Genomic DNA, 18997 nt, shown 5'->3' on the forward strand with positions numbered 1-18997 from the left:
TAACAGATCGCAAGAAGTAGTTGCAGTTACAGCGTAGCAAGGTAATGTGACTTTTTATTTGTTTATTTATGGTCTTATCTTTGTTTAACAACGTTCTTCTATCTCTCTCATCATCCTCCTGTGTGCCTGCCTCTCCATGACGCTGTCACGGTGAGAGCGCCCTCTGGAGTTTTGGAGCACTTCCGTTGTAGGAGCTGTTTGCAGCGCGTTTGGCATTCTGCATCGTTTCTCTATCTGTAGCGTATTTCATGAAGATGCATCGTTTTGTGTTTTGCATAGTTTCTCTATCTGCCGCGCATTTCATGAAGATGCATTTGCTTTTGTTTCTTGCAGTGCGTTTTTTTTTCATTTGTACCACGTTTCTTTTGTTAATTTGCATCGTTTTGTATTTGAAACTACTTTCTCTAACTGAGCGCGTTTGGCCCTTCTCGGCCACCGTACAATGACAATAAAAAATCCTTGAATCCTTGAATATTTGAATAACACACACACACAAACACACACACACACACACACACGCACACACACACACACACACATGCACACACACATCTTCATTTCTAGGTTACAGTAATTGCCAACACTTTTTTTTTGTATTTTTCAATTATATGCACTGATGCACTTTATATGGTTGCTTCCAGCTAAAAATCCAACCTTTAAGGACACTAATTATCTTTGTGAATGAAGAATGTATCGTAAATAAATAAAGGTTCTTCCCTAAAATGCAGGGGTAATAAGTATTTGACAGCTATGTTAAATTCCCATAGATGTAGGGAGATTTTTTACATATTTTTATTTTTAAAGGCCAGCTACAGCATTTCATGCATCCCGGATACTATGCATTAAAGGTTCCACTTGGCCCTTCACCATACCTATTAGCTGGTTTGATTTGCATTGAGCTCAACTAGCATCAATCAGGCTAATAGGCTAACTGGAAAAAACACCATGGCAATCTTTAGGTATGGTGAAAGGTATGTGATGATGTGGGGCTATTTTAATTCAAAAGGCCAAAAGGCCAAGAAGACTATCAGCACTCTGTGTGTGTGTGTGTGTGTGTGTGTGTGTGTGTGTGTGTGTGTGTGCGTGCGTGCGTGCGTGCGTGCGTGCGCGTGTGCGTATGCGCACGCTTGTGTGCTTGCACTCGTGCATGTCTAGAGGGTGGAGGTGGATGTTTGTAATCTTAATATAAGATTAATAACACTTGGTTATTTTTTATTTTGCAGTGTATTTTGTAGTGATTATGAGCCATTTCAAATCATGTGACTGCATTAGGTAGAGAGAGTGCATATTAAAAGTAGGCTACATACTGGTAGGTTTATTATATCTATGTTACTCTGCTCAGTTAATCTCTTGTATGGGCACTTGGGCAGTCATGTGAGGCGCAAAAATGTGTGGACCTGTCGGGCCTTGCGTGCTGTAAAAGTCTACAGTTCTACAGAAACACTCTGTGACATGACTGGACTTGACTCTGAACACTGTTGGGGAGGCACTCTCTAATTAAGTAGCCAATGATTTGTTAGGGGAGGAGTTTTCCTTCTTTAAAAGGCAACTTTTCTCATAGCTCGGGGCTTTGACACTTCTACTTTGTCTTTACTTTATTCACCTTTGTTTTCCTATCATCCCATCGATCACCCTCCAACATGTTCCTTACTTTTCTTATACTTTCTTTACTCTTTCGTTTTGTCTTATCTCATCCTTGTTGGGCTGTCTGCTGGCGTTGCCAGGGCAGTCTCAGCACACCTATAGTATGCAAAAGTAGCTACGCCAAACCACTAGGTCTGGGAGAAGCCAACGATCCTCGCAAAATCGTACAGCATGACATGCACTTATTATTTTCTATCCCTCCTTTTCCTTTAACACTTTTTCCAGTGTCGTGTTCTTAATACTTAGGTCATTTAGGTTTGTTTATTGTGCCTCCTCTTTTTATTCTGAAGTCAAACGTTTGTACCCTTTGTCCTCAGGCAACCTCTGTGGCCAAGCAGGTGCGTGAGCCACTTGACCATCTTGTTTAGAGGAACCGAGAAATGACTGACGTCCGGCAAATTTGGGTGTTACCAATAGGGGACGATACAGGTCATATCAAATATTTGGTCCCAGCAGGCATGACTCTCTGTCAGTTTAAGGAAGTTCATAATGGGCCAATTTTCTTAATAGCATCATGAAAAAAAAGAAAGCCCCTTTTTTATCCCCTTCTTCTTTGTAGGCCTGTTGTGGATATACATGTACTGTAGGTGAGGTGAAGTCCTTAATGAGAGTTACATGCAAGTGTCTTAAGAACGTACAAACAAAAGAAACACTTTTTAAGTGATTGTATTGGAATGCATTCCATACTGAACTAAACTAAAACACAGCAAACAATAACTTTTCAGACATATCCATGAGAGCTTCACTCTTGATCATGTCACTCTTGATCATGTCCTTTCTGTGATACAGCAAAACAAAAAAAAGAATTGTCAGCAATACAGTATATGGATAAATGTGATTATTAGGGGTCAAAATGAACTACTACTTATCTACCAACCACTTTTATGTTTTACCAGCATTTCACTGGTGAATGATTTTAAACACTATGATAGAGCCCAATACTGCTAAAGACTGAAAGTATAGTCCAATGTATTATAGCAATATATACTGGTCATGCAAATGTATTCATATTCAATACAGTGGCAACTGTTGCTCTCACCTTGCCACCAGCATCACGGCTCTTGGATCTCATCTTGTTGACCTGAGACTCGGCTATATCAGCTCTCTCCTCAGCCTCATCCAGCTCATGCTGCAGCTTGCGGAACTTGCCCAGATTGCTATTGGCTTGCTCCTCCTGAAATGTTTTGTTTCATTTATTTGCATGTTCAGCAATTTCTAGTTTCTAGCACCCCCAAAAGACATATTTAGTTGATGTATTATTGTGCTTCTCAACCAGAGTGGACCCAGAAAGCAAATCTTGTTAAGGGTGCCTTTAATAGATTAAATTACTTTGATAACAGATAAAAACAAGGAAGAAAAGGGAAAACTAAGGAGAAGAGGATGTCACTTACAGCCTCCTCTGATGTTCTCTTGTAGGACTTGACCTTCAGCTGCAGTTTGTCGACCAGATCCTGAAGACGATGCAAATTCTTTTTGTCCTCCTCAGTCTACAGATGGGAAAGGTGGGTGAACTTTAGCATCTAGCATTATGTATTATATATTAAAAAATGGTGTGGTATAATATACCTGATAGGTGAGCTCCTTGATGCGGCGCTCATATTTACGGATTCCTTTCACAGAATCGCCAGCCTTACGTTGCTCCATTTCCACCTCACTCTCCAGCTCTCTCACCTAAATGTAGGGAAATAAAGCAAAAGTTGAACTAATGGTGACACGTCTAGCTGTAATTACATGTAGTTAAGCACTGATTATCAGAAAAAAAGCTCACGCAAAACACAGCGCAAGACACACAAAACACAGCATTTACCCTGGACTCCAGTTTCTGGATCTGCTTCTTGCCACCCTTCATGGCGATTTGTTCAGCTTCATCCAGACGGTGCTGCAGGTCCTTGATGGTCTGCTCCATGTTCTTCTTCATGCGCTCCAGGTGAGCACTGGTGTCCTGCTCCTTCTTCAGCTCCTCTGCCATCATGGCAGCATCAGTGATGGCCTTCTTGGCCTTTTCCTCTGCATTCCTGCACTCCTGAACAGCCTCCTCTACTTCATTCGACAACTGGGATGTATCACTCTCCAGCTTCTTCTTCTGGTTCAACAGGCTGGTATTCTATGTGGCAAGACATACATGTTCACAATGGTCTGTGTCATATTGTGAAATAATGGTAAAACTTTACTTGAAGGTATCTACATAAGGGTGACATGACACAGACACTAATGTGTCATAAACAAGTTATAAACATTTATAAAATAACACTTCTGTCATTAAGTGACATTTGGATTTTGTGACAAGTTAGGGTTAGGCTTAGGGTTATGGTTCATGTGTAGTGACAGTGTCACATGTTCATGACAGTGTCATGTCAGTGTCATATTACCAAAATAATATCTGACTCTGTCATATGAACATATCTGAAAAACACCAATTTAAGATTTTACCTGAGAGTGCAGTAGCTGCACCCTCTCACTGACGTCCAGCAGCTCCTGTTCAGCCAGTTTCCGGCCTCTCTCAGTCTGCTCCACCAGGGACCTGAGCTCATCCAATTCAGCCTGCAGCAGATTGCTGCGTCTCTCCACAATAGCAGTGTTCTCTTTGAGATCATCATTATTACGTAGAGCGTCATCCAGCTGCAGTTGGGCATCCTGTAATGTACACGTTAGAAATGTAACCATGAATTTCTAGATTGCTAATAAAAGGCCTAACCTTGTTTCAGCTAACTCTTGTTTTAGTGTATTCAGCTAGCTTTCCAAAAAGACAGGTAACCTAGAGCAGATATAAAAGTTGCACTCTTCAGACTAGATGGATGAATGGGATATTCTCTAATATATGGACTATTTTAAGATACATTTGACTTCCTGCACCACTACCAGTAAGTGAATAGAGAAGATGGAAAAATATGTGAGGGAAATCTTCGGTGTAGCAAAAAGTGCTAGAGGTGAATATTAGATGTTACGTCAGGTTTAGGAATGCTCTCCTATAAGACCTATGCAGTTCATGGCTAAATCCCCAAGTGAGCCCTGAGGACTAAAGACTCATAGGCTTAATTGATCTCAAGTGCTAAGTGAGTGAGTGTGTGAGGCCACATAGGCTCAGATAGGTTTAAATGGGTTTGGGATCACATGTTACTTTGGTGACTTTTCAGCACAAAGATGTTGCTGACACTTTTCATTAGTGGGCTTGCTGCAAGGCAAGCCCATCTATTGTTATCCGTCGGACGCCTCTTCTCCTAGAGCGTTTGAGCTATCGACGCGGTTCAAACACTAAAAAATCAGGCTCGATCCGGTGTAGATTGCTTGTTAATGTCAGATGGCTGCCGATTGTCGTTTTTTCGGTATTCCCGTTTTTAGACCCTTGTAGTTCCGCCATGCTCCACCAGAGGCATTTCCCTATTGAAATGAATGGGGGAATGTTCAGGCGTTTACATCACTGCCCCCTGGTGAGCAAGCCCACTCTTGCAGATCCTCCACGGAAATGCACATTTCTAGCTTTAAGTTTGTTGCTTTTCACTTGGCCAAGGTACAGGGGACAGCTGCCTGATTCCACATTCTTTAAAGCTCTTTTTTTTAACAAGCAGTTGTGTGTTGTGCAGTTGTTTTCCTTTGTAATTTTGGTGAATTTTGGTGAATTCTATGCCAATGCAGACTCACAGAAAGGGCTCGGTAAGTGTATACTCAAACCCTCACGCCCTTTGAAAAGCAAGACTAGAACAGACCTAAGCCCTTACAAATTTAGCAAGAACAGGCAGAAAAGTCCATAAACCTGTAAGTGAATTGTTTTACCTTCATATGTCCATGGAGACCCTTGAGCTGCTTCTGGGCCTCAGCTGCCTGCCTGTTGGCCTGGCTGAGCTGGATCTCCATTTCATTGAGGTCTCCCTCCATCTTCTTCTTCACCCTGAGAGCCTCATTCCTGCTGCGAGTCTCAGACTCCAGGGAGCTCTGCAAGGTATCCACCACTCTCTGCTGGTTCCTCTTGGCCTGCTCCATCTCCTCATCCTTTTCAGTAAGTTTGCGCTCAATGTCAGCTTTGACCTGATTGAACTCCAGCTGAGCTCTGAGGATCTTACCCTCCTCATGTTCAAGGGTACCCTGTGGAGATACAGGAACATGATAATTAGATATATACTTCTGTAAACACAAGCATCCTGTGCCATCTTGGAATGATCTTTATGAATGTACCTCAGCTTCCTCTAGGGCAGTCTGGATCTCTGCCTTCTCTTGCTCAAGTGTCTTCCTGGCTTTTTCAAGCTCATGAATGCTCTTTCCAGTCTCACCAAGTTGCTCAGTGAGATCAGAAATTTCCTCTGGAAAGCAGATGAAGATTAGTCACTTGAGTGATGTCACTTTAACACTCATATAAGTTTTGTCTACAGGGAGGATCAAACAGACCTTGGAGATTCTTGTTCTCCCTTTTCATGGTCTCGAGGTGATCCAGAGATTCCTCATAAGAGTTCTTGAGTTTGAAGAGCTCAGTGCCAAGAGATCTTGACTCTTTCTGGGCGCTCTCCAGCTCAGTCTGGGACTCCTCGTACTTCTGCTTCCACTCAGATAAGACCTGTTAAAACGAAAATCTTTAAGTGTAAGTCTAAAAATCATGTTAAGGCATATTGGCAGTGATGTTTTGACCATTTATTTTCTCACCTTATCAAAGTTTCTTTGTCTCTTGTCTAGAGCAGCAGCAGCAGCATTTGATCTCTCCACATCTACCATGAGATCTTCAATCTCATTCTGCAGTCTATGCTTAGTTTTCTCCAGGGAGGAGCATTTGGCATTGACAGCCTCCACAGCTTCCTCTGCATCTTGCAGACGCTGCGCAAGCTTTTTTCTGGGGAAAAAATAATTGAAATTGAGTGACATAAACATGCCATGTCTAACCATGGATTTTAAACAATTCATACAGATTCAGTTCCCAGGGCCTTACTTGGCATCTTCCAGCTCCTCAGTTCTCTGGATGGCATCAGTCTCGTACTTGGTTCTCCACTGAGCCACCTCAGAGTTGGCCTTGGAGAGACTACGTTGCAGCTCAGCCTTGGCCTCCTGCTCCTCCTCAAACTGCTCTCTCAGGAGTTCGGAGTCATGGCGAGCAGACTGCACTGCATGGGCTAGTGCATTCTTTGCCTGTGGATAGGATCAGATACAAGTCCGTCAGATATGTCATGACTGAGGTGTGAGAGTAAGATAAATAATTTTCTGCAAGTCTGTTAAAAATACCTTCACTTCCTCCTCAAGTTGCCTCTTGAGATCCTCAACCTGTTGCGTGTAGGACTGTTTGCCTCTTGTCAGTTGAGAAACAAGTGAATCCTTCTCTTCCAGCTGTCTTGTAAGCTCACCTTGATAAAGAGAATATCACTTTTCAATGATGATGTTTGTTTTTAGGATCCGACCACCGGGTGGTGCGAAAGCCCCCTTGTTTCTGTAAGGATTATTATTATTATTATTATTATTACTATCATTTCCATTAAATCGGTCCCTTTTGTGCCCAACAGGAAATGGGGTAATTACTTGTGCGTTGGGACACAATATACATTTTTAAATACTTCTCCTAGACGACTGATCTACTTCATGTCAAAGTTGGTATACATGATGTTGAGATGTTGATAATTCTAAACTGAGACTCTTTTTTTATATGATATGTAGCAATATGCTATAATGGCGATATGATGAATTTGCATACCTTGCCACATAAACAGGAAATGCATGATGAATTTGCCATGCATTGCTTGACATGGCTCATACATCAGAACCATATCAAAATGCCAGGCTGAAATCATTCCCACCCAACCATATCATCCCTCACAGTCTCTAGAGAGATTGCGGCCCAGGGACTCCATAGTGCCCCCCTACTGTATATCATCGAGTCTTGTGTGTGTGTGTGTGGGTGAAACTATTTGCTGACCACAAGTTGGTAAGGGTATAGACCTCCCTAAGGTGCCCCGCAGGTGCTTGGTTCCTCCATTGCCACTTGATGTGTGCAAAATGAATAAGTTGTATTACCATTTTGACATACCATTTTCAGTTTGAAGCTTGGCTTTCTGCATGGTTAAGTCATTGATGGAACGCTGGCCTTCCTCAGACTTCGTTCTGTATTCACTCATCTGGTCCTCCAGTGTTCTGCACATCTTCTCCAAATTTGTCTGACAAAATAATATAGAACATTATTCTCATGTACTATTTTCTTGAAAACTGTTGTCATATAGATATTTCAGTGATACTGTAGAAGTTCTTTCTGTAGTAATTTTGTACAAACCTTGGCCTTGGCGACCTGTTCCATGTTGGAGGCAACATCGTCCAACTCCAGACGGAGCTCGCTCTTCTCCTTCTCAAGCTTTTGTTTCACTCTCTGAAGGTTGTCAATCTGCTCACCGAGGTCAGCGACACTGTCTGCATGCTTCTTCCTCAGTGTGGAAGCAGTGGCCTCATGTTGCAGAGTGGACTCTTCAAGATCTCTGCGCAGCTTCTGGAACTCAGCCTCCCTCTTCTTGTTCATCTCAATCTGGGCAGCAGTGGCACCTCCAGCCTCCTCCAGCCTCTCACTGATCTCCTCCAGCTCTCTGGCCAGGTCTGCCCGCTGCTTCTCCACTTTGGCTCGGGCAGCTCTCTCAGCCTCCAGCTCTTCCTCCAGCTCCTCAATGCGAGCCTAAGGATAGTAAAAAGGAACTGCATATTTGTTTTTTGTTTTGTGAGAAATATACATGTTTTCACAAGATTTTATACTGTATATCTTAATAGTTTTCATTTGTCATTTACCTGCAGCTCCTTCAGTTTCTTCTGGAGCTGGGCAGCCATAGCTTGTTCATCTTCAATCTTGCTATTAAGTTGACTGATCTCAAAGTCTTTCCTGTATTGAAACATCCAATTCAAATATCAATGAAATATATATTTTCTCTGTGTTTGTTTTTTATTACAGTGATTTGTACGTACTTCTTCATCCGCTCCTCTAGTTGCTGTTTATCATTCTCTAGGTCCATCAGACTTTCCTGGGTCAACTTTAAGTCACCCTCAAGCTTCCTCTTAGCTCTCTCAAGATCCATCCTGAGTTTCTTTTCCTGTTCCAGGGACCCTTCAAGCTATTTAGAATACAAGAAATTGATTGTCAAGTCAAGTCACTTTTAATTAGATACATTTTTGCATTTTTGTGTTAGTGTCTTAATTTGTTTGATACAGGGAGATATTCTGTAGGTGCCTGCATTTTGTATTGCCTACATCATCAACTTGCTGTTCCAGCTTGGTTTTGGCCTTAGTCAGAGTGTTGACTTTGTCCTCCTCACTCTGAAGGTCATCCAGAGTTTGCTGGTGAGCCTCCTGTAATGCTTTCTTCTCCTTGGTCAGCTTGGCAATTATTTCATCAAGAGCTGCCATCTCTTCAGTCAGGTTTTTGACCTAAAAGTAAAGTAGACCATTGACAAATTATTACTTGATTTCATTACTTGAACATTGTAATTGGTGATTAGAACCATTTTCAGTTGTACTTACCTTATTCTCAGTGGCATGCTTCTCTTTCTCCACTTTAGCTAGAGTGAGCTCCAGGTCATCAATGTCCTTCTTGAGCTCAGAGCACTCATCCTCCAACTTCCTCTTCTTTGCAGTCAGCTCTGAATTCATCTCCTCTTCATCTTCCAGTCTCTCAGTCAGCTCCTTGACTTTGGCCTCGAGCTGAATTTTGCTCTTGATCAGACCTTCACATCGCTCCTCAGCATCACAAAGACTGTCTTGTTCCTATGATGACAAATGGACTGTATGATGATTGATAGATTGAAGCTACAATAAAAGTAGACATTACTACTATATCTGACGTATTTGCATGGGCTTTTGAATGTCAGTTAAATTTAAATTTAAATATATACAGTAGATCCTCAATGTAATTCGTCCTTTATTGACTGATAGATTTTCACTAGTGAAATTTGTATGCTTTTGGATATTCATTAAAATTAAATTGGTAGATCTTTCACTGACTAATAAATATTTGCTGGTTAAATTGTAGAGTATACTCACAGTCTGGCATTGGAGTTGCAGGTCATTCTTCTCTTGGAGAACAGAAACCATTTTCTCCTCCAACTCTTTTCTACGAGCCTCAGATTTTGCATAGGCATCCTTCAGCTTCAGGAATTCATCCTTCATGTTGGCCATCTCTTTCTCAGCCTCAGCAGATTTCAAGAGGGGTTTGATCTTGAAGTACATCTTCATCCAGGGCCAATTCTTGACACCCATGAATGCACGGACGTTCCATTGGATCACCAGTAGAGAGTCCCTATAATGTTTTTGTGTTCAGATATTAGAACCTGGGTTGCCTGCAGAGACACGTTTTTTTGATGGCCTACTTATGAGGCGTGCAGCTAGCAGATTGTGAGGAAAGAATAGATGAATGTGATTTATGTTAATGTCTGCAATCGCTGATACAACCTTTAACAAGGCAGTATTTCAACCATGTAAAATAGAAATTACTATTACAGCTCAGAATTTGAAGAGAGGTTTTTTTTTTAATCTAGTGTTTTAAATAAATAACGTTATGTAGGATAATATGATATAAATATGATATGAATGTGTAACGGGAGGTTGTGTTAAAAAACATATTAGTACCAAATATTATTAATACACTGTTTTTTGTCGGTATATGGTGTTGGAGTACAAATATATGAGGACCTAGTACTACTGATATTCTTTACCTTTTGTTATTCTTTTTATTCTCACCTGCGTTCTACAATTTTCTGGAACTCAATTCTGGCAAGAAGTCCACGACTTCTAGACTGGATACCAGTGATGATGAGAGCGAGACGGTCGTCTCTCATCTCTTCAAGGGTACCCAGGAGACCAGCTTTGAAGAACACCTGAGTGGTAGAAGGTAAGATAAGGTAAGACGGTAATCTATTTACTGTACAATTATTGCCAAACCCCTCATCTACCAAAACATAACATACCAGTGTCTACCGTGATGTGCCAAATATAAAGAAACCCTTAATACCTTAGTGTGTCCAAGCCTGTACTGCTCATGGTCAATATCCAAGGTGCCAAGAAGTTTCTCGGCTCCCTTCTTGTTGTCAATGAACTGGCCCTCAGGAATGGCACTTGGGTTCAGGATACGGTATCTAAAATCCAAAAAGGTAGGCTAAGCTAGGTAAGCTAGTTGTTTTGCTAATTTGGTATGGCATCTATCTTAAAGGAAAATTATGGCATTTTTTGAAAATCGATGCCATCGTGTCATTGAGCTATCGTGTTTTTCTTCTTAACAATGACACCACTTCTGGTCCTTACACTTTGGAAATACTTGTGTTGCTTCACGATGCAAAGGACTACCTAAGGTGCATTCCAAATTCCAATGTTTATGTCATTTTTACACTCTGACAAATGCCTTGTCTTGGAGGCCATGTTTGGGCATTAATATCTTGAAGAATATTATTCCTTAGCCTGCCCAAACTTATGTATGATGGAAGACTTTTTAATTAAAGTCTTGAATACTTTATACATGTTGAGCCAGTATTTGAAGTTTCTGCAACAAATGCACATGAAGATACAATTAATTAATTAATTAAGGATAAAATAAGGTGATTGGTTAGGCTGGACCAACAATTTCAAGTATTGTATAAGATAACATAATGTCTACATCTGCAATAATGGTTGTGTTCGAAACATTTCACAATTGTGAGTCATTTCATAAAGTGAATGGGTCTAGTTTTAATGTTGACCCTACTGTACCTCTGTTTGAAGTCTCCGTACTGGATCCTGTTGGGGAAGCCCTTTCTGCAGATCCTGATGCCTTCCAGCACACCGTTACAGCGCAGCTGGTGCATGACCAAAGGATTCTCCATGGCCCCAGGAGTCTTGGTCTCATTGGGGATGAGGCAGCGCACAAAGTGGGGGTGAGTTGACCTCAAGTTGGTCATCAGCTTGGCCAGGTTCTCCTGTTATTCAGACATTTTCATTTAAAATATAGGCTATACAGCTCTTGAAAGAAGTAAGAGATCCTGTCATCCAATGGTTATCCTGTTTCTGTCATCCTATGGTTGCTCATTCGAATGAGTTGACAGTCATACTCAAATTTAGTGGTCTCTTAAGTTTGAATATGACCTTCAACTCATTCGAATGTCAAGCAGCAACAATAGGATGACTGTTGACATATCAGAAACTTATGCAGTGGTCTCTTAGAGCTCTATATACTGTATCAGTAGGACTGTGCAGAATCCCTGTTTGCCCATTGATATGTAAATAATTGAAAGATAGAGACATGGTACTGTTTAAGGCCTTAACTTAAGTATGCTATTCAACCTGTCACACTTACCCTATGAAGGGCAGACACAGTCTGGAAAGAAGAACCCTTCTTCTTCTTGCCACCACCACCCTCCGGGGCTATTAAAATATCACATCTGCTTTAGCTTTTCACTTCAACATGACGATTCATTATTGTCACAGGAAAAGATTGAGAGAATACCTGAGTCAGCACCGGCATAGCCAACAAAGAGAGCACACAACATTTTTAGAGTTGACTTCTGAAATAGTCCGACCACAGTCTCATTGAGAGGGTCTTTGTTCTTCACCAGCCAGTTGCCAATGTTATAATCAACAGTGCCAGCATAGTGAACCAGGGAGAAATGGGCCTCTGGTCTCCCCTTGACAATCCTGGGCTTTTGGAAGCAGGCATTTTTGCCCAAGTGGTTGTCATAAAGCTTAGCTTTGAATGTTGAATCACTGGCCTTAGGGAACATGCACTCCTCTTCTAGGATGGACATGATGCCCATGGGCTAGGGAGGAAAGAATATGAAAACATATATATTTTTTTATAAGACAAGTAATAGACTAGTGTTTGTCCACTTCTATGTAAATCATTTTACAGTCAGACAAGTAATAAAATAACGTTTGTCAAAGTAGTGATCTGTGCAATCAAAGACAAATGTAAGTAATTATATAAGTCAATTTCTCTCACTTTCTCAATGAGCTCAATGCAAGCGGCCAAGTCCATGCCGAAGTCAATGAACTCCCACACAATGCCCTCCTTCTTGTACTCCTCTTGCTCCAGCACAAACATGTGGTGGTTGAAGAACTGCTGCAGCTTCTCATTAGTGAAGTTGATGCACAATTGCTCAAAGGTGTTGAACTGAAATACAACAAGGATGTTTGTTAATATTATATATTTTGCTTAAAAGTGTAGTGTTTGTTTTACATTTAGGACTCACATCAAAGATCTCAAATCCAGCAATATCCAGCACACCAATGAAGTGCTGGCGAGGCTGTTTGGTGTCCAAGGTCAGGTTGATCTTGACAACCATCCAGTTGAACATCTTCTCATACACTGACTTGGACAGGGCTCCAATAGAGTAGTACACCTAAGGATGAAGGAGAAATTAAAGGTAGGGTATGGAATTAGCTTTGTTGGCCATTTTTGCAAAATCACTTGAAATCCTATTCCTAACCCACTTATAGCCACTAAGTTGGAAGCACTGAAATGGAAATTAAACACGTCAATCATCTGCGGAACGGGCAGGGCTCGAAAAACTCCAGCCAATAGAATTCCTCACCCCATACCATCATTTCACAGCTCGTTCGTCAATCTAACGTCTTACTCCTCTTCCTACTCCCCCTCCCCACCGCGCGCGACCCTTTCGAAAGCTGGTGACCGTGAGTCAGTGCTGAAACGAAACCAACTGCCTGCTGCTGCACGTCCATGTTCCCCTCTTGTTGTATGTGTCACTTCATTTCTATACAAACTAACTAAGGCAGCGGATACCTACGGAAACTCAATCACCCACGCAATAAATAAGCTATGTAGCAAAAATTACATTTTACCATGACACGAAGAGTGCTGTAAACATGAAATCGAAACTTAACAGCTTGGAGCTACGGTGGAATAGGCGAACCAACGGGGCAGCACTAAACTCGGATATTTCAGGAGATAATCGCCCTGGTAAGAACAAACCAGATTCTGTTCAAATATACACACCTATGGCTACTGAACCATATGTACTACAACCCTTTGGAGGTGAATAAAGAATGTAATTGGGGAAGTTGATGCGAGTGATTGTATGGAGACTAGAGCTCATAGTGCTGTAGACGCCAGGATGGCATTTCATTTAGCCTGGCTCGCTCTCGCGCTGCGCATTTGAATTGTCGCTCGTGCATGGAGGGCGGGACTTGAGGTTGTATATGTTCAAACTCTGCCGTCCGTTTTGCTAATTCCGTACCCAACCTTTAATAACATGTAAATTGCCAATGGATGAGGTGTGACAACCGTTCTAATGATGGAATTAAACACTTAACCTGCTAAACAGACGTCCGCTTTTTTCGTGAAAAGACGTTTACTTGCGCAGCCATACAGTTTTTGCAACTTATAAACTTTGTCATCAACGCCAGGTTTCATTTTCAGTTGGTCTTATTGCACTTTCTAACTTGAGAGGAGACACGTTTTAAATGGGAAAATTACCAGACATCTTAGTCACTTTTAAACATGAAGCTAGCAGGCGAGAAGCTAATGGTCTACCGGTAATCCGATTCACTGATCTATGCTAGGCTGAAGCTAAAAATTGTATCGCCAGACTCACAGAATGGCTGGATGAACGGGAACAAGGTAAATATTGATTGTTTTGCTCGAGGGGAGGTGGAAAATGAGCGTATGTCCAAAAATGGGGGAATATCCCTTTAATTCTGATATTACCTGATTAACACTCTGTCCTTTGGTGACCCACTCGTTTCCTACTTTGACCCTTGGGTGACACAGACCCTTGATGAGGTCAGCAGAGTTCAGGCCCATGAGGTAAGCGACTTTGTCGGTATCTGGAGTGAAAATATTACAGTTACACCTCTGCCCACATTTAACTGTAACATGTGGTATTACATCCAACATCAGAAATTACTACACACCCTCAGTGCCATCAGCCTCTGCCTGCTCCTCTCTCTGCTTGTTCTTGAACTTCATGTTGCCATAGTGCATAATGGCACCAGTCAGTTTGTAAATACCGTTCTTCTCCTCTTGAGTAAAGCCCAGCACATCAAATGCATCCTGTAACAAATCAAATATTTAATTCAGTAATTATGTCCCGCTAACATACGTCTGTATGCTGATATAAGAAAGAGAAAGCAGGCCTACTCACATCAGTAGCCATCAGCTCATCAGCATCAACAATAGAGGCTACTTGTGTCTCTCCTTGGGAGATGTACGCATAGTCATAGGGGTTGGAGGTGATCAACAACATCTCTGAAAAAAGCAAGACCACAGGACAAGTAATGCTACTGTAACTGAGCTAAGGAAACAGTTGAATAAGGTGCTGTGTCTACCAAACACGTTTTTTGCGCCGACGGCGACAATTTTCAATGTAAAGTCTTTGTAGCTCAGCGCTCACAGCGCTGAGCGCCCTTGGCGGGAAAAAACGGTTGGCGCCGACCTTTTTTGTCGCAGCGCTCAGAGCGCTCAAAGTTGAAATCTGTTCAACTTTTAGAACAGCGCCGGGCTCGTCAATGGCACTTCTCGTTATAAACCGTCTCTGGTTTTGGTAACTTAGCAACAATAAACACTTATCGAAGCGCCGAGAGGAGGAGGTTTTTAGCGCTCTGGCTGTAAAAAACGCATTTGGTGGACACAGCACCTAAACACTTGATTATTTCACATTCGTGCCCACAAATGAGAGATATAAATACATTTCTCACCCAACAGCTCCGGTTTTCTTTGGGACAGGATCTGGTAGAAGATGTGGTAGTCTCTCTCAGCTTTGAGCTGATAAGTGACACGGGACTTCTCCAGCAGATCTAAGGGATATAGTGATTATTACTTTCAAGCCATACCTTCAGTGTCCACAGATGGAGTTTAACAGAAATGGCTGAGAAAGGGCTTTACTTACAGGTCTCAATATCTGCTGAGGACAGCTTGCCACTCACACCGAAGTGGATACGGATGAATTTACCCTAGCATAAGTGACACATAAAGATTAATGATCACAGTGATCAAAGAGTGGCCTCTGAGTTGATTACGATTTAAAAATCAATAGATGGCTTACGAATCGGGAGGAGTTGTCATTTCTGATGGTCTTGGCGTTACCAAAAGCCTCCAGAGCAGGGTTACACTGGATGATTTGATCTTCCAGGGTGCCCTGGGAAAATATAATAACATATCAACATATCAACATTTCTAATGCTAGGTCTTGGAGACTAGTTTTGCCCCACCAAAGCTAGTATCTCAAGCATATCAAGCTCGAATTTTGTAAAGTCTATTCCAAATATGAAAAGTGAGGGAATTGTTGTGAATTTTTGGTGCAAATTCATGGAATAGCAGGGGATTTTACTGTAGCAGTTTAACATTTACTTGCCAAAATAGATTAATAGAAATACATTTCCTTAAGCTTTACTGCTTGCTTGTGTAGTTGTAGTCAGTGAGTCTGGTGAAATCAGGCTACTTTCAGACACATCCCAAGATGATTAACCTTTTTCTCCTGAGAGGGGTCCTTCTTTCCAGTGGTTGCTGCAATGCTAGCAAAGTACTGGATGACTCTTTTGGTGTTCACAGTCTTTCCAGCACCAGATTCTCCACTGTCGGTGAAAATGAAAGTGTGTAAAAGTTCACTCCCGCATCAACAAGTTAAGAAGAAATTTGGAACCAAAGACTGAATTATACTTACGTGATAAGGACAGACTGGTTCTCTCTGTCTGTGTAATTTGCAAGCATGACATGTTAATATAAAATCAAGAAATGTATTTTATATTCATGAATTCATGACATTTATAGCATGACTTATTCACATTTATAGCCCTTGTCATCAACATTCTTTACCTGTGAGCATGTACTGGTAAGCATTGTCAGAGATGGAAAAGATGTGGGGTGGGGCTTCTGTTCTTTTCTTGCCTCTGTAAGCAGTGACAACATACTTGTCGTACACTGGCAACCACTTGTAGGGATTGACGGTGACACAGAATAACCCAGAGTAGGTCTGTACAAATGAACATACAATTGCTCATGATCCATGTGAAACAGAGGCAACAAAGTCTACAGAATGTATTGTAATTTGGACATTATACTTTTTGCCACTGTGGGCTTCATGTTGTTCATGTACTCACATAGATCATCCAGGCTGCGTAACGCTCTCTGAGGTTAAACAGCACAGCAGGCTCATGCAGGAAGGTGAACATCGCCATGTCCTCAATTTTATCGAACTTAGGTGGGTTCTGGGGGTGGCAATCTGCATCTTTCACAGTGACGGTCTGTGTAATACAAAGAAATTTGTGACGGTCTGTGTAGTACAAAGAAATTCAGTGTCTTCTGAATTGTTATTATAAATCTAAGCAGCTCAAAACTAATCTAGTCCCCCAATTGTCTACAACATTTGGCAAAATTGTATGTTTCTCTCTCTCTCTCTCTCTCTATAATGAGAGAGAGAGAGAGAGAGAAGTAATGGATACTAATAATAGCTAAACAGAAAAAGATATCTATATAAAAATGAAAGTTATTCAGTTTGGTCAGTAAGTAAATACTCTGAAGTAAAGTTTTAAGTGTATTTTCCATGGATTACCTTTCCATACTCAGTATCAACGGTGACTTTGTCACCGTCTCTGCTTTGGATGATGCCCTTTACATATTCAACCTCAGGGTCCGCCACAAAGCAGGCCCTCTTAATGTCAAAGGGACGAGTCTGGGCCTCCAGACGCTCCATGTCCGACTTCCTCAGAAATGGGGCCGCCGCCCCAAACTCTTCCATCAATGCATCACCCATGGTGAAGACTACAAAGCAAATCATATGAACAAACTAATTAATACACAGAGAAAACATGAAAACTTAAGGATGAAGGACCTGATTACAGCAACAGCAAGTCAGAATGGGCAAACACATTTTTAATTTGAAATCCTAAAACCAGGATATGGCAGAGCTTAAATCCTTTTGCCAATAATTTCCCAAACGTACAGGTCTGACGTCAGAACATGTTTAGAAAAAACTCATTCATGCATTGACCCTCAACAGGGTTACTGCAATGGGCTTTTCCGAACTAGTAGGGCTCTCAGTCCCTGCACTGGCTTTCAGTAAGTTTCCGAATTGAAAAGCACTTTCAAGCTCTACTACTTGCTTATAAATCATTATGGGACCGAATTACCTATCAGACATGCTTCAGCAGCACACACACTCCACACCACTCAGGTCTCAGAGGAAACACTTGTTGGTAAAAACCTGTTTGAGCTAAACATGGTGAGCCAGCTTTTAGCTGCTATGTTGTTCAGCTCTGGAACCATCAAAATGCCCCAACTGTAGCCCGTTTCAAATCTAGGCTTAGGACCAAACTATTCTCAGAAGCTTTCAGCTAATTGATCAAATTCACTTGCTGTTAATCAGATGTACTCTGTATTTCGATTATTTTACTTTTTGTCTTCTATTTTTTCCCCTTTTTAAACTGTTGCCCTTTGTGCTTTTATAACAACATTAATTTATCCTTGTGTATACGCTCTATTTGTTTTGTGATATTTTCCAGTCTGTAAATCTCACCTTCTTTGGGTCACGCCTCAGGTGTTCTGTTACGTAGATGTCACTTGCTGTAAGTGAACAGACAAGAAGCAATCAGATCACACAGTGTTACAGCAGCAGTGCTGCAGGTACATTTTGAGTCCTTGCTCAGAACTAAACAGATCTATGTGTAGTCAGCCATGTATCTATATGCAAATGTCTGCCTATTCATTTACAGTATATAGCATCCTTGCTATCCTCATCCATCTAACTTTCTGTCTGTCTATCTATTCATCTGTTTCTCTGCTTTTCTCAGTAGCAGCAGATTGACTACTTACCTCTAGGTTGATCTTTCCTGTATCTTCCCCCACTGTCAATTCCATGGTTGATTCACCCTTTTTTATAGGGGATGGTCCGTCCCAATATGGACAGAGCATCAACTACCTCCCACCACACCAGTTTTGTAAAAAGAAAACCGGCCACAATTGGCTTATCTAGAGAGAGCAAGCACATGCAGGCACAATAGGAGAGAATGGCAGAGCATCATCAACACCTGAACTTAGTCCCTAATTTGGAGTTTGCTATTGTGAGATACATGTCTGACATTGTCTCTGACTCTGTCTTCCAGTGTCCTCCTTGACGTCTCCCTGGCCATGTAGAAAATCCCAACCTGCTGATTCATGTGTACTTCATCCTGTCTACATCCCTCATGATGTCTCTGGTCAGCTGTTCTTTCAGTTCATCAAGCACCTTGCATCGTTTTTGGATCAGAAGCCTATAACGGGTCTGTATGAAGTTTTTTACCTGACACATGTACATTTAAAAAACAAATCCATCTGGTTCTGTCTTTTGTAGATTTGCTATTTATATATATATATATATACAGTATGTATATTTGTGAAATTATTATTTTCAATATACAAATATGAAAACCTCTCAAATAACTGACAGACAACAAC

At 41.4% G+C, this 18997-nt stretch overlaps 1 protein-coding gene across 1 annotated transcript; it reads right to left on the reverse strand.

Annotated features, from left to right (window-relative positions):
• Positions 1-2401: 2401 nt before the first annotated feature.
• LOC134065842 (myosin-7-like) lies at positions 2402-17318 on the reverse strand. Its single transcript, XM_062520935.1, has 37 exons — positions 17118-17318; positions 16666-16809; positions 16382-16538; positions 16230-16257; positions 16035-16140; positions 15612-15704; positions 15456-15519; positions 15265-15363; positions 14712-14815; positions 14482-14620; positions 14276-14394; positions 12801-12950; positions 12551-12721; positions 12059-12368; positions 11909-11976; positions 11326-11531; positions 10595-10718; positions 10324-10460; positions 9628-9883; positions 9109-9351; positions 8839-9015; positions 8557-8702; positions 8383-8473; positions 7883-8272; positions 7643-7769; positions 6847-6965; positions 6557-6753; positions 6277-6460; positions 6025-6190; positions 5815-5939; positions 5416-5724; positions 4075-4278; positions 3452-3748; positions 3211-3315; positions 3036-3131; positions 2684-2818; positions 2402-2422 (listed from the first exon to the last, which is right to left on the reverse strand). Exons 1-37 carry the CDS (start codon positions 17316-17318, stop codon positions 2402-2404), a joined length of 5808 nt encoding a protein of 1935 aa, XP_062376919.1.
• Between the last annotated feature and the right edge of the window lie 1679 nt (positions 17319-18997).

This window comes from Sardina pilchardus, chromosome 19, assembly GCF_963854185.1.
Source record: "Sardina pilchardus chromosome 19, fSarPil1.1, whole genome shotgun sequence".
Taxonomy (NCBI): domain Eukaryota; kingdom Metazoa; phylum Chordata; class Actinopteri; order Clupeiformes; family Clupeidae; genus Sardina; species Sardina pilchardus.